Raw genomic sequence first — 14,864 nt, 5'->3', positions numbered from 1 at the left:
AAAGTCCACCTCAGCAGAATTTGAACTCAGAACATAAAGATGACTGAAATGCCTTGAAGCTTGTTGTCCATTATGCTAATGATTCTGCCAGCTCACCGCCTTAACAGAGATTTTTATTGAGACAATAAAGTAACAAACGATAATTTTCAGTTGCCAGCAGCAACATATTTATTTTTACCATTTTGTGTTAAAAAATTTTTTTTTAAATTAAAGAAAAAATTTTCATGTGCAGAAAGAAGGAAAATTAAAAAAGAAAGAAACATAAAAGTTTAGAACGGAAATTTCTTCAATAATTAAAAAGATTATTAACGAATACATTTAATTGGATTGATACAAATAGTCGGCTATTTGTTTAGTAATCTAACTTCCTGTTGACTAGGTATGATATGTGTGTCTGTGTGTGCGCGCGCATGTGTATATGTCTATGTGCGGGTATATATGTCTTTATATGTATGTGTAAGTATATAAATATATGTGTGTGTGCATATGTCTATACATGTGTAAGTATATATGCTTTTTCATGTATATGAATAGATGTGTGTGTGTGTGTGTGAACAAATTGTTCCTTTGGGATTGTTCAAATGATGTAACCATCTGATGATGCCCCCATAAAAGTTGAAAAAGGCAATTAAGGCTGTTGATCATTTTTTGTTTTTTTTTTCCCTCCATCTACAGAGAAATCGGTAAATGTAACATATTTGTTGTCTACAGCTTTTCTACTCAGCTTCAAAGCAACCAGATAATTCCTTCACAAGAGTGCCGGACATCAGCATCACCCACCACACTTTCATACAAGAAAGCTCAGATATAAACAAACATGCACACATGTGTATATGCATGCACACACACATATATATGCACACACACACACGCACACACACATTTATATGCACACACGCATGCACACACACATGTATATGCCCATACACACTCACACAAGTATGTGCACACACACACGAACATGCACACACTCACACAAGTATGTGCACACACACACGAACATGCACACACTCACACACATGTATATGCACAGATGTGTGCATACACATGTATATGCACACACACATACACACATATATATGCACACACACTCACACACATGTATATGCACGCATGCACACACAGACGCCATGTTTTCTGGAATGCAATTCAACATAGCATATCGTGTAAACATGTGATGTACGCATTCAAACAACCTTACTATCTAAATCTTGTTGCATAACGCATGGAATTTTTGGTCCTCCAAAATGTCTTGGTGTCTAAGTTGACCCATCTCGTAGCCTGGCACTAACCTGTGCATTACTAATTATTTCAAATAAATGGCACTTCACTAGGTTACAGCTGTTTCTGCTATAGGAAGCAGTGCAATCAGCAAGATGTTGCTCAACCACTCAGCTCTGAGTGCACTGCTTCTTATAGTAGAAACAGCTGTGAGCTAAAGAAGTGGATTCCATTCCTGTTCCTTTGGCATTCAATAATTTATATTACACTCTTTACTTTCCTATCACTTTATTCTAAAGCCTATGTATATTGACTTTTAACAACTGGCTATTAGTATCACTATACCTAAACAAGATCATTATATCATCATCATCATCGTTTAACATCTGTTTTTCATGCTGGCATAGGATGGTTGGTTTCACTGAGGTCTGGAGAGCCAGTGGCTGCACCAGGCTCCAATCTGATCTGGCAAAGTTTCTACAGCTGGATGCCCATCCTAATGCCAATCACTCCATGAGTGTAGTGGGTGCTTTTTATGTGCCACCGGCACAGGAGCCAGTCAGGCGGGCCTGGCATCAATCACATTTGGATAGTATGTGCCACCAGCACAGGGGCTAGTCAGTGGGTACTGGCATTGGCCACATTCGGATGGCATTTTTTACATACCACCTGCATGGGAACCAGTCAGGTGAACCTAACATTATAATATAAAAAGATGGACTTAACAAGCTTTAAACCAATTTACTACAATTGTATATCCAATAACAGAATTCCTGTATGTTAGCATATGGTAGCTGATACCTGTAGAGGAGCTTTGTAAAGCACACTATAAGGTTATTACCCAAGTGATATTATATAATATATATAAAGTTGAACAGAATTGTGTTTTAATATAGCATGTTTGAAAGAAAAGCTGTTTTGTATTCACACACACACACATATATACCCATATGCACATTTTTAATTTTAGCATATACTGCTATTATATTACTTTTCTGTGTATTATTTGATGTATTTCAGGGTTTTACAGCTGGGCTGTATGCATTTTATCGAGATCAAGATGGTAACCCTTTGACCACTCGGGAAGGATATGACAATAAACCTATATACAACCGCACGTGAGTAAACTTCTTTTAATTGGTAGAAGCAAAAGTGAAGAAGTGGAAAGTCTTTGCTGTATTTGAACTCAGAACATAAAGACAGACACAGAGCTGTTAAGACAATGGCGGAGGCAGTTGAAAAGAGTTCCAATTGGATTTCATCAAAGCAGAATGGAAATGAATTCCAAAAAGACATAACTTATCCTTCAGGGAATTGTTGTCTTTGAATGAACTGGTTAAAACACCCAGCATACAGGTTCCTCTCTGAAGGTTTTCTACTGTTCAGCTCTTCCCGGAGTTCCTTATTACTTATCGAATCACGGCCCCTGTGCCGGTCGCACGTAAAAAGTACCCACTACACTCTCGGAGTGGTTGGCATTAGGAAGAGCATCCAGCTGTAGAAACACTGCTAGATAAGATTGGAGCCTTGTGCAGCCTCCTGGCGTCCCAGATCCCAGTCGAACCGTCCAACTCATGCCAGCATGGAAAACGGACATTAAACGATGATGATGATGATGATATATGTGTCATGCATTTCATACAGAATATGAATCCATATCATACTTCACAGATTTGGTACAGCCGATACAGTGTGCATGTGTGTTTGTGTGTGTGTCTGTGTAGTATGATTAGATTCACATTAGATTCCACTCCAATTGCTCCTCTAGTAGATGAGACTCTAAGGCTGATGCTGTTATGACTTAAATATATTCTTCAATGGTGACAAGTGCTATCTTATTAGTGTGGCTGATTGACTCAAACATTTCACACCAGATGGCATCTGATGTTACGCCAACTTCAACATTATGCGTGAATGGAAGACTAGCTAATAATGGTGATTGCAGTAGTGATGCTGTCAATGGTTGATGTTAATGACACTTTGATACATACAATGCTAAAACCAAGGATGATGATGGTGGTGGTGGTGGTGGTGGCATTGGTGGTGGTGGTGGTGGTGGCAGCGGCGAACATGCTGACCATAATGGTATTGGTGCCAAGACCACAGACAGTATAGACAGCTGCTTCTGCTGGTGATGATCTCAACCAATAAAACAAATGACTTCATAAAATATTTGTAATTCTCTGCAAAAGAACCCATAACTCTGTACATACAGAATGGTTGTGTGTGTGTGTGTGTGTGTGTGTGTGTGTGTGTGTGTGCATGTGTGTATATGTGCACACACACTTGGTTATGTATTTCCATATCTGAGTAGACACATAAATTTTGGGTGATTTTGTTCTTATATTTATGTCTTTGATTTTTGTGTAATTCATGTGTGGTGTGTGTGTGTGTATATTTTATGTTTCTTTGCTTCAGAATAAAGCATTGATTTATATCTGATTCTTCATGTGCCTGTATAGCAGATGTGTGTGTATGCATGTGTGTGTTTGTGTGTTTGTGCATGTGTATGCGTATGCATATGTGTATATGTGTGTGTGTGTGTGTGTGCATTCATGAATGTATGTATCTTTTACCTTCTCACTTGTTTCAGACTGTGGCCATGTTGGGGCACGTCTTGAAGAATTTTTAGTCAGATGAATCAATCCCGGCCCATATTTTTTGAGCTTGCTACTTATTCTATTAGTTGCTTTTGCCAAACTGCTAAGTTACAAGGGCTTGAGCACACCAACACTAATTGGCAAACTAATTGGCTACAGACTCACACACGGCACACATATTCAACAGGCTTCTTTCAGTTTCCATCTACCAAATTCACTCATAAAGCTTTGGTTGGCCCAGAGCTATAGCAGAAGACGCTTACCCAGGGTGCCATACAGTGGGACTGAACCAAGAATCATATGGTCAGCAAGGAAATTTCTCGAATCCCCTACATAATGGAAGTAATACATTCCTGAAAAAACTTAATGCAACATAATATTCTGCAATGTAAAATTGATTTTCCTGTGGATTTCTGTTATAAGCCCCTTAAAAGCAGACTCATGATGAAAGGGAGCCTTGCTGTCAACATCCCTTTTTATTTTTTTTTATTGCATCAAGGACCACATTTATTCTTTTACTTGTTTCAGTCACTTTGACTGCAGCCATGCTGGAACACCGACTTTAGTTGAACAAATCAACCCCAGGGTTTATTCTTTGTAAGCCTAATACTTATTCTATTGGTCTTTTTTGCCAAACTGCTAAGTTACTGGGATGTAAACACACCAACATCAGTTGTCAAGCAGTGGTGGAGGGACAAACACAGATACACAAATACATGCACACACACACACACACACACACACACACACACACACACACACATACAAGGGTAAGTCAAAAAGTAATGCCATTTTGTTTAGGACAGGTAAAATTACCAACACAGGAACATGTATCATACATCAAAATGAAGCTGGTCCTCCATGGATCACATCCCTACTTCTCAACATAGTCACCGTTTCTCTCAATAGCAATGTTCCAGCTTCGAATGAGAGCATGTATCCCTGCCCCGTAAAATTCTGTTGACTGTTCTTTGAGTCACTTCTTCACTACAAAGTAATAGAAACAACACCTTCTTTAGAAGGCTCGTAACAGGTGAAGGCTCGTAACAGGTGATGAAACAGTTGGGTTCATCATTATGAACCAGAATCATAGAGGCAGTCAATGGAATGGCGCCACCGAAAAAGTTCAAGACACAAAATTCAGCTGAAAAATCATGGTGACTGTGATTTGGGATGCACAAAGTGTCATTCTGGTCGATTTCTTGCCAAAAGGAAAAGCAAGAAACTCATAATAAGCTTCATTTTGATGTATGATACATGTTCCTGTGTTGGTAATTATACCTGTCCTAAACAAAATAGCACTACTTTCTGACTAACCCTCATATTTTTCTTCCTTGGCTGTCGCCGAGCAAATACACGAACCATTTTGTCCCTACTTTCAAGTTCGTGCCTCACAGCGTTCACACACAAACAATTTTTCTCGTCTGGCCGTAAAGCCTTTTCTGTTTGTTTTCCTGTCTTGTTTTTTGTCCACCACAACATTCCTCCATGGCAAGATTTAATTTGTGTATACAAATTTAATTTGCGGTCCATGGGAAGAGCTGTTTTAATGATGCGTCCTGCCTAGCTCTTCGAAACGCCGGTGTTAAAACGGAGGTAGCTGATGAAGTAGAATGTTCTCTATGTGGCTTGTGTGTTTTCTCGTCTCTGTTTTGTTTGCAATGTCCTGTACCCAGATATGCACCTATACATACAGGTGGATGTTGGTATGCACATACCTGTATGTATATATGCATATACTCATTTACTATTTGTTTATATATATATATATATACGACAGGCTTCTTTCAGTTTCCATCTACCAAATCCACTCAGAAGGTTTTGGTCGGCTCGAGGCTGTAGTAGAAAACACTTGCCCCAAGGTGCCACACAGTGGGACTGAGCCCAGAACCATGTGGTTGGGATGCAAGCTTCTTACCACACAGCCATGCCTGCACCTCCCAGATATAGTTTTAAAGCCCAAATTGTATGGTGTAATTTGGAGGAAATTTGGCTGCTATTTCGGGCAGGTCGAGTGACCATGTATAGACTCCCAATGTAGTAACGTCGATGACAATGATTCTTTTTTTATCAGATCAAATAAAACTCTCCTGCACCCTCCCACTCTGCAAAAATATAAATTTTTCCTATATTTTCAAATAATAACACTAGAAAACTTCCTGAAAAAGCAACAAAAAAACAAAAGAGAGAGAGAGAGGGAGAAGAAAAGAAAGGAAAGGCATTTTTTTTGTTGGGTTTTACTTTATCGTTCACAACCACCACCCACCCATCCTCACTCCAAACTAATAGAATTAGTCTACATTATCTTGTTTTTTTTTCTATTTCTTAATTGAATTAATTTTCAGTGATGTTACACCAGCAGTATATCTGATTAGATTTCAGCTACTTGATATCCGATTCCTGAATTTCTGGATAAAAGCCATTATCTACTCTGCTGGAGTAAGGATTGGCCGGTAGGCGGCGGTAGTGGGCGTATTAGGAAATCAAATGAATAATTAAAGGAAATCTAAGAAGTTGGAGGAGGAGGAGGAGGGAGGAGGAGTGTTGGAATATGCATGGTTTTATAGAACTGCATGTATATGCGTGTGCGTGTGTATTTATAGTTGAATAAATTTGTATGTTTGTAAAAACATGTACCTGCACACACACACACACGTATCATTTCTCCTTTATTTGTGTCAGGCATTAGGCTGTGGCCATGCTGGGGCACCGTCTTGGAGAATCTTTAGTTGAATAGAATGTCCCCCCCCACCAACACCACCACCACCACCTCAGTACTTCTCTTAAACTTCATACTTATTTTATTGGTTTCTTTTGCCAGACAGCTAGGAGTGTGGATGTGTATGCGTGTATATATATGCATATATACATATATGTATAGTCTTTGGCGAGTATGTGGGTGAGCATGTGTGTGTTTAAAGCGAGGGTAGTTTTAGTATATAAATATAAGCGAATGTACATATTGGTGCGCTTACGCAAACCTATAGGCTTCTCTACTCCCTTACCTTTACCTTACTTAACGGTCTATTAGCTCTTTTGTCTTAATGACGGTCATCACACAGTAAATTCCCTTTGTTTAACGGTCATTTTTTACAGGAATTTTCAATGGCCGGATAACTGAAGAGATGTTGGCGTGGGCTCCCACCTCGGTATCCGAAACTCTGAGTTTTATCATGGCTATCGAATAAGTGTCACATATTTTTACAGATATATATATATATATATATATATATATATATATATATATATATATATATATATATTTGAAGTTAAGCAACAAAAATTCAATAGGTTATAGCAGTACGTACGTTTCGTACAAGCTCCATTTATTCATGTAGTGAGAACACCACAGAAAATACAATGAAAATGTACTCCTCAGCTGCATAATGGAATTTCATTTTAGAAAGTCATTTTGAAGATGTTTGCAAAAAACAAGAGTAAGTGACTTGTCTGTGAAACAGCGGCATAGTTGAGATGTGTTTTCTTCTCTTACTCTTGTTTTTTGCAAACAACTTCAAAATGACTTTCTAAAATGAAATTCCTTTATGCAGCTGAGGAGTACATTTTCATTGTATTTTCTGTGGTGTTCTCACTACATGAATAAATGGAGCTTGTACGAAACGTACGTACTGCTATAACCTATTGAATTTTTGTTGCTTAACTTCAAATTTTATTCACCAAATCTCTTGATTTTGTTTTTGGTTTTTATCCTACCAAATTCTGGTGCCTCAAGCATTTTAAGTACCACATTTAATCTTTTGATTAAATCTATATTATTATTATTATTATTATTATTATTATTATTATATATATATATATGTGGATGTATATTTATCGACATACTTATGCATGCATAGAAGTATGTGTGTGTGTGTGTGTGGTGTGTGTGTATGTTCTTTTGTATATTGTGTTTCAGCCATGCTGGAGCACTGCCTTAAAGGGCTTTTAGTCAACGAAATCAACCCCAGGACTTATTCTTTGTAAGCCTAGTACTTGTTCTATCAGTCTCTTTTGCCAAACTGCTAAGTTAACGGCACATAAACCCACCAACATTGGTTGTTGAGCGATGGTAGGGGGAGGGGGTAAACACAGACACAAAGATACACATGCATAAATAAATATACATGCATACACACACACACACACACACACACACACACACACACACACACACACACATATAGAGGAATTCAAGACAGGTTGCCCCTGGGAGCTCCTCTATGCTGATGACCTTGCACTAATTGCGCAGTCACTATCAGAACTAGAGGAGAAGTTTAAGGTGTGGAAGCAAGGACTAGAATCGAAGGGCCTTAGAGTCAACCTAGCTAAAACCAAAATCCTAATAAGTAGGAAGGTAGATAAAACACAAACCCCTTCAGGTAGATGGCCCTGCTCAGTATGCAGTAAAGGAGTAGGTAGTAACTCTATAAGATGTACCCGGTGCAAGCTATGGACACATAAGAGGTGCAGCAATATCAAAGGCAGATTAACTACAAAGTTAGTTTTTGTATGTGGCAGATGTTCAGGTGCAATAAACACTGTAAACAAACAGGAAACAACTTCTATCTCATTCCAGGGAGAAAAACTAGAGGTAGTTGATAGCTTCCGCTATCTGGGTGACCAAGTTAGTAGTGGGGGTGGGTGCGCTGAAAGTGTAACTGCTAGAATAAGAATAGCCTGGGCCAAGTTTAGAGAGCTCTTACCTCTGCTGGCGACAAAGGGACTCTCACTCAGGGTAAAAGGCAGACTGTATGACGCATGTGTACGAACAGCCATGCTACATGGCAGTGAAACATGGGCTGTGACTGCTGAGGACATGCGTAAGCTCGCAAGGAATGAAGCCAGTATGCTCCGCTGGATGTGTAATGTAAATGTGCATACCCGTCAGAGTGTAAGTATCTTGAGAGAAAAGCTGAACATAAGAAGCGTCAGTAGTGGTGTGCAAGAGAGACGATTGCGCTGGTTTGGACATGTGGTGAGAATGAATGAGGATAGCTGCGTGAAAAAGTGCCACTCCCTAACAGTTGAGGGAACCTGTGGAAGAGGTAGGCCCAGGAAGACCTGGGCTGAGGTGGTGAGGCAAGACCTTCGAACATTGGACCTCACCGAGGCGATGACTACTGACCGAGACCTTTGGAAATGTGCTGTGCGTGAGAAGACCTGGCAAGCCAAGTGAGATTGTTGCCAGTGCCCCTGGACTGGCTCTTGTGTGGGTGGCACATAAGATGTACCATCCTGAGCGTGACCGTTGCCAGTACCGCCTGACTGGCCTTGTAGGGTTTTTGAGCGAGATCGTTGCCAGTGCCCCTGGACTGGCTCTTGTGCGGGTGGCACATAAAAGACACCATTTCGAGCGTGGCCGTTTTCGTGCGGGTGACACGTAAAAGCACCCACTACACTCTCTGAGTGGTTGGCGTTAGGAAGGGCATCCAGCTGTAGAAACTCTGCCAAATTAGATTGGAGCCTGGTGTAGCCATCCGGTTGCACCAGTCCTCAGTCAAATCGTCCAACCCATGCTAGCATGGAAAGCGGACGTTAAACGATGATGATGATGATGATGATGATGATATATATATATATATATATATATATACATACAACAGGCTTCTTTCAGTTTCTGTCTACCAAATCCACTCACAAGGCTTTGGTCAGCCCGAGGCTATAGTAGAAGACACTTGCCCAAGGTGCCATACAATGGGACTGAACCTAGAACTATGTGATTGGGAAGCAAGCTTCTTGCCACACCTACGCCTATATCTATCTATCTATATATATATATACTCACACGCATACACACACACACACACACACACACACACAGACACATCTTTATGCATGCATAAGTATGTTGATACATATGCATACATATATTCATACACACACATTCTGAAAAAACGTTCCTTCAAAGACATATATACACTCACATATTGTTTGTTTGTGTGTGTGTGTGTGTGTGTGTGTGTGTGTGTGTGTGTGTGTATTTGTTTGTTTAGCAAACTACCACTTTACTGATATTAGGAGATTATATCTTCATCATCGACATGATCATTTATATTTTCAAATTTTTCCTTGACATCTCATTCCATTGTATTTTGTGTTTCGTTTTTTCTTTTAATTTAGTTTGCAATGAGAAACAATATAAGGATTACATAATTCACCAGGAAAAAAATAAAACAAAAATTAACAGAGAGGCCAAAAAGATTGAATATGCTCAAAGTGAAAGTCAAAAAGAAAATGGAAAACAAAAACACAATTTTAGTAAATCGTTGAATACATCAAATCAACATTATGAATTTGTTTAACATACTTTTTATGTTAGAAATATTTCATTTGGAGATTGAAATGAGAGGAAAATTATATTTAACTAAATAGAATTTTGATAAATAAATACATTAATTAAATTTGAATAATTCCTGCTAAGATCAATGTTATCTAATGGGAGTTAAAATCTATAGATCCAAGCAATTGTGATTGATTTTTGTTGATTTGAATATTCTTGTATTTTTCACTAAATGTGAACAGATTTCCGTTCTTCTCTCACACGAAGATCCTTGTGATTCTTGCCTATATGAAAATCCCAATTCTCTCCTGTGTGAACATTTTTTTGTGATTTTCCTCTATACTTTTGTGTGTCAGACTCAAGGGTCCTTTAAGGTGCAGGCATAGATGTGTAAAGAAGCTTGCTTCTCAACCATTTGGTTTTGGGTTCAATCCCATTGCTTGGTACCTTCAACAAGTGTCTTCTACTGTAGCCCCAGGCTGGATATAGTAGATAGGAAAATGAAAGAAGCTAATTTTGTGTGTGTGTGTGTGTGTGTGTGTGTGTGTGTGTGTGTGTGTGTCTCCTGGATATGAAATGAGTGTGTCACTGTCATACCAAGCACTGTCCCCTGAATGACAGTGGGGAAATTTTAGTCAAACAAATCGATCCCAGTGCATATTTTATCCTTTTTAAGCCTGCTACGCTTTTTCTATCAGTCACTTTTTGCCACTTCTCAGTTACAGGGACATAAACAAACCACTACTGGTTGTCTAGCAGTAGTGAGGTACAAACACAGTTATTAACAGATGCTCTCATAGATATATACTTATCTATATTTATAAACACATCCATTGGGCTTCTTTCAATTTCTGCTTCCTAAATTTACTCACAAAGTTTTGGTCAGTTCAGGACTGTAGTAAAAGACAGTTACCCAAAGTGCCACACGGTGGGACTGGACCTGAAGCCATGTGGTTGGGAAGCAAACAGCTCAATCACGCAGCCCTTGTCTTTCTTATATAAATGAGCGATCCTACTTCATGTTGGAAGGATTGGCTTTCTGATTAATTCTTTTACAGTTATTTCACTCCACCTCTTTCCGGATCAAGCAGATCCACAATGAAATGTTTTCCAACCATGACCTTCTAGCCTTTGTTTTTCTTTTTGTATATCAACCACAGTGTTATCGAATGTATACTTCTTTATTTAAAACTTCAGGATGTGCTTTGAGGGTCATTTAACTGCTATTTCTTGCTGGTCCAGTGGCCATGTTGGCTTGGTTCCTGAGTTGTGTCTGAATTGTTTTTTCATTCCATTGGTTACAATGATGAGGGTTCCAGTTGATTCGATCAACGGAACATGCAAGTGGCTGAGCACTCTACAGACACGTGTACCCTTGATGTAGTTCTTGGAGATTCAGCATGACACAGAGTGTGACAAGGATGACCCTTTGAAACAGAAGTACAACAGAAACAGGAAGAAAGAGTGAGAGAAAGTTGTGGTGAAAGAGTACAGCAGGGTTTGCCACCGTCCCCTGCTGGAGCCTCGTGAAGCTTTAGGTGTTTTCGCTCAATAAACACTCACAACACCCGGTGTGGGAATTGAAACTGTGATCCTATGAATGTGAGTCCGCTGCCCTAACCACTAGGCCATTGCGCCTCCACTGTGTCTGAATAGGTGTGAAATGTAATCTTAATCAATTAAAAAAAAAAGAAAAATATCCAGCACTATCAAGGTGTGAGTATTTAATTGAAACACACACACACACACACACACACACACACACACACACACTGATTTATCACCCCATCATCATCTTTACATTGTATTATCTCCATCATTTTAATCCTTATTAATACCAACTTCAGAAGAGGGTTATGGTCCTGGGCCAGGATGAAACTTCAGATATTATTTCTCTGATGTAGATCTGCTACAGCAGAGGAAAGTGACACAAATTACCACCACCAGCACCACTACTGCTGCTCCACTACCACCACCATCATCACCATCACTGCCACAGCTGCTACAACTACCACCACCACCATCACCGCCAACAACAAGAACAAAACAATAAACATGCCAAGGCTGCCTCTTTGCAATTGCTCAAAATGCTAGAATTAGCAGCCAGATTTCCCTCGAATCACACTCTTCCATTCTAAACTGGAAGTGTACAGTGAACTACATAGTGCCTGATGTGCAAACAGACAGGATGGTCAAGGCTGGAATGCGTCTGGATCATATGTTTGTTCAATAAGGGTTGACCATCTGTCATCATCATCACCATCATCATCATCGCTATTCTTTTACTTGTTTCAGTCATTTGACTGTGGCCATGCTGGAGCACTGCCTTGAGGGGTTTTAGTTGAACAAATTGACCCCACGATTTATCTTTTAAGCCTAGTCCTGATTCTATCAGTCTCTTTTTGCTGAACCGCTAAGTTATGGGAACGTAAACACACCAACACCAGTTGTCAAGTGATGATGGGGGTCAAACACACACACACACACACACACTCACACACACACACACACACACACACACACACACATACATATATATATATATATATATATATATATATATACATATGTATTCAATGGGCTTCTTTCAATTTCCATCTACCAAATCCACTCACAAGGCTTTGGTCGGCCCAAGGTTATAGTAGAAATCATTTGCTCAAGGTGCCACTCAATGGGACTGAACATGGAACCGTGTGGTTGGGAAGCAAGCTTCTTACTGCACAGCCATCATAATTTTTATGTGCCATCATTTTCAACATCTCCCCCTTCACTACCATCACCTTCACTACCATCCTCAACAATAGTCACTCACATGACCACCACCACCATCTTCATCACATCTTTCCTCAAAAATTCAGGCACCACCACCATGCACCCACCCTCTTCTACCACCACTACCACCAACACCACCACCACCCCTACATCCACCCTCCTCTACCACCGTTTGTCAATCATACTGTGTATACATTGTTCAGTGCCAAGCTTAGCTCCAGACAGATAATTTTTGTTAAATGCAATAATTACAATATAGATGATCAAACAGGTTTCCATGGCAACTACCTCACATGGAGGTGAGGTAAATGATACAAAAGTATTATTAATTATGTACAAGAAGTGGGAGATTAACAAGAGGTGTTCTTTGCATATTAAAACACAGAAATATAAAAAAAAAAAAATGCCGATAATGCTTTGAGTCTAAAATTATACTAAATTGTTGGCAAAATAGATAAAAGATCGTTACATAAATAGATAATGTTTCAATGACGTTTTGCCTTGGCATAAAGCCACTTATGTATTATGGAGAGATATGGTCGATTCAGTTGATTCCCAATGAAAGAAATACCAACAGTTACTTGTGTTTTTTGAGCTTGGAGAGATAAACGGTTTAGTTGGTCCTCGAAGGATTTGATCTCAGGATATAATGGGTCCTAAATACATATTAGTTTCAATTTTTAGCACAAGGCCAGCTAAGTTGATTACATTGACCCCAGTACACAACTGGTACTTATTTTGTCAGCCCTGAAACGATGAAAGGTAAAGTCAACCTCAGAAGGATTTGAACTCAGAACGTGAAGATGGACAAAATGCTGCTAAGCATTTCGCCTGCTGCTAACATTACTTAGTCATCAGGGATTGCAACCCAGAGAAAATAAGAATGATTGTTCTTAACATGAGCACAAGGTGAGAAATTTGTGAATGATGGGTTAGTCAAGCAATTTGATTGCAGTGGTTGACTAACACTTCATTTTATTGATTCCAGGACAATGAAAAGCAGCGTTGACACAAGCTCAATTTGAACACAGAATGCACAGAGTTAGAATGAACACTCTGAGCCATTCCTCACTTTTACCAGTTGTATACTGGAAGGATAAACGATAAAGTTGAACTCCTTCAGGATTTTATTTCAGAAATTTAGCAGGGGACCCTAAATACAGTGGCATGTAGACATCAGAATTGGTAAAGTTGGAAAGAATATCCTGTGGTCACTTGATGCATCTCATCCTTTCACATCATCATCATCATCATCATCATCGTTTTAACTTCTGCTTTGCTATGCAAGCATGGAAAAGTAGTTGTTAAAGTGAGTCCTTCAAAATTTGTTGAAGCAAATTTTCTACAGTCTGATGCCTTTCCTGTCACTAACCCTCACTCGTTTCCAAATGAGGTAATATTTCTTCCATGGCCAGGCATGTTTTTCATGCTAATGATGCTCATTTACGACCATCACATAATGTCAAGACACGGGTACAAACAAACACACATGCACACACACATGCATACACAATGGACTTCTGATCACCATATCCACTGACAAGCCTTTGTTTGGCCTGGGGCTATACCAGAAAACACTTGCCCAAGGTGCCACATGGTGTGATTGAACTCAAGACCATATGGTTAGGAAGCAAGCTTCTGGACCATATAGTCATGCCTGTGTCACAGTCAATAAAACAAGTACAATGATTAATGCAAGGAGGTGCCCCAGTATGACCTCAGTCTAATAACTGAAGCGACAGAAAGAATAAAAGAAGGTTCAGAAATGTGGATTTTGTGTGCAACCCATGCAATCTTTCCTTTTTCCCATCTTTGTCTTCTTTAACATTTTGGTTCTCATTTCACTTTTTAGCCTTGATTTATATCAGCCGAGTGAAAAGGTTGTCCGTCGGATCGAACGTCCCAACTGGTTACTACAGTCAGGCCAAGAAAACCGATCAGTTTGGATGATAGTCACACCAAAAGTTGTCGTAAGCTCAAATTTTCATCCA

At 39.4% G+C, this 14,864-nt stretch overlaps 1 protein-coding gene across 1 annotated transcript in view; it reads left to right on the top strand.

The window, feature by feature from the left end:
* LOC106874911 (leishmanolysin-like peptidase) overlaps positions 1-14,864 on the top strand; it is a 100,207-nt gene that overhangs the window by 60,558 nt on the left and 24,785 nt on the right. The window contains exons 7-8 of the mRNA XM_052973828.2: positions 2,242-2,339; positions 14,726-14,843. Coding sequence (XP_052829788.1) covers positions 2,242-2,339; positions 14,726-14,843 — 216 coding nt within the window. The remainder of the gene's footprint in view (positions 1-2,241; positions 2,340-14,725; positions 14,844-14,864) is intronic.

The sequence above is a fragment of the Octopus bimaculoides genome, chromosome 16 (assembly GCF_046866305.1).
Source record: "Octopus bimaculoides isolate indiv1 chromosome 16, ASM4686630v1, whole genome shotgun sequence".
Lineage (NCBI taxonomy): Eukaryota > Metazoa > Mollusca > Cephalopoda > Octopoda > Octopodidae > Octopus > Octopus bimaculoides.
Note: the sequence above shows the minus strand (reverse complement) of the source record. Positions and strands in the feature narration are given on the sequence as shown.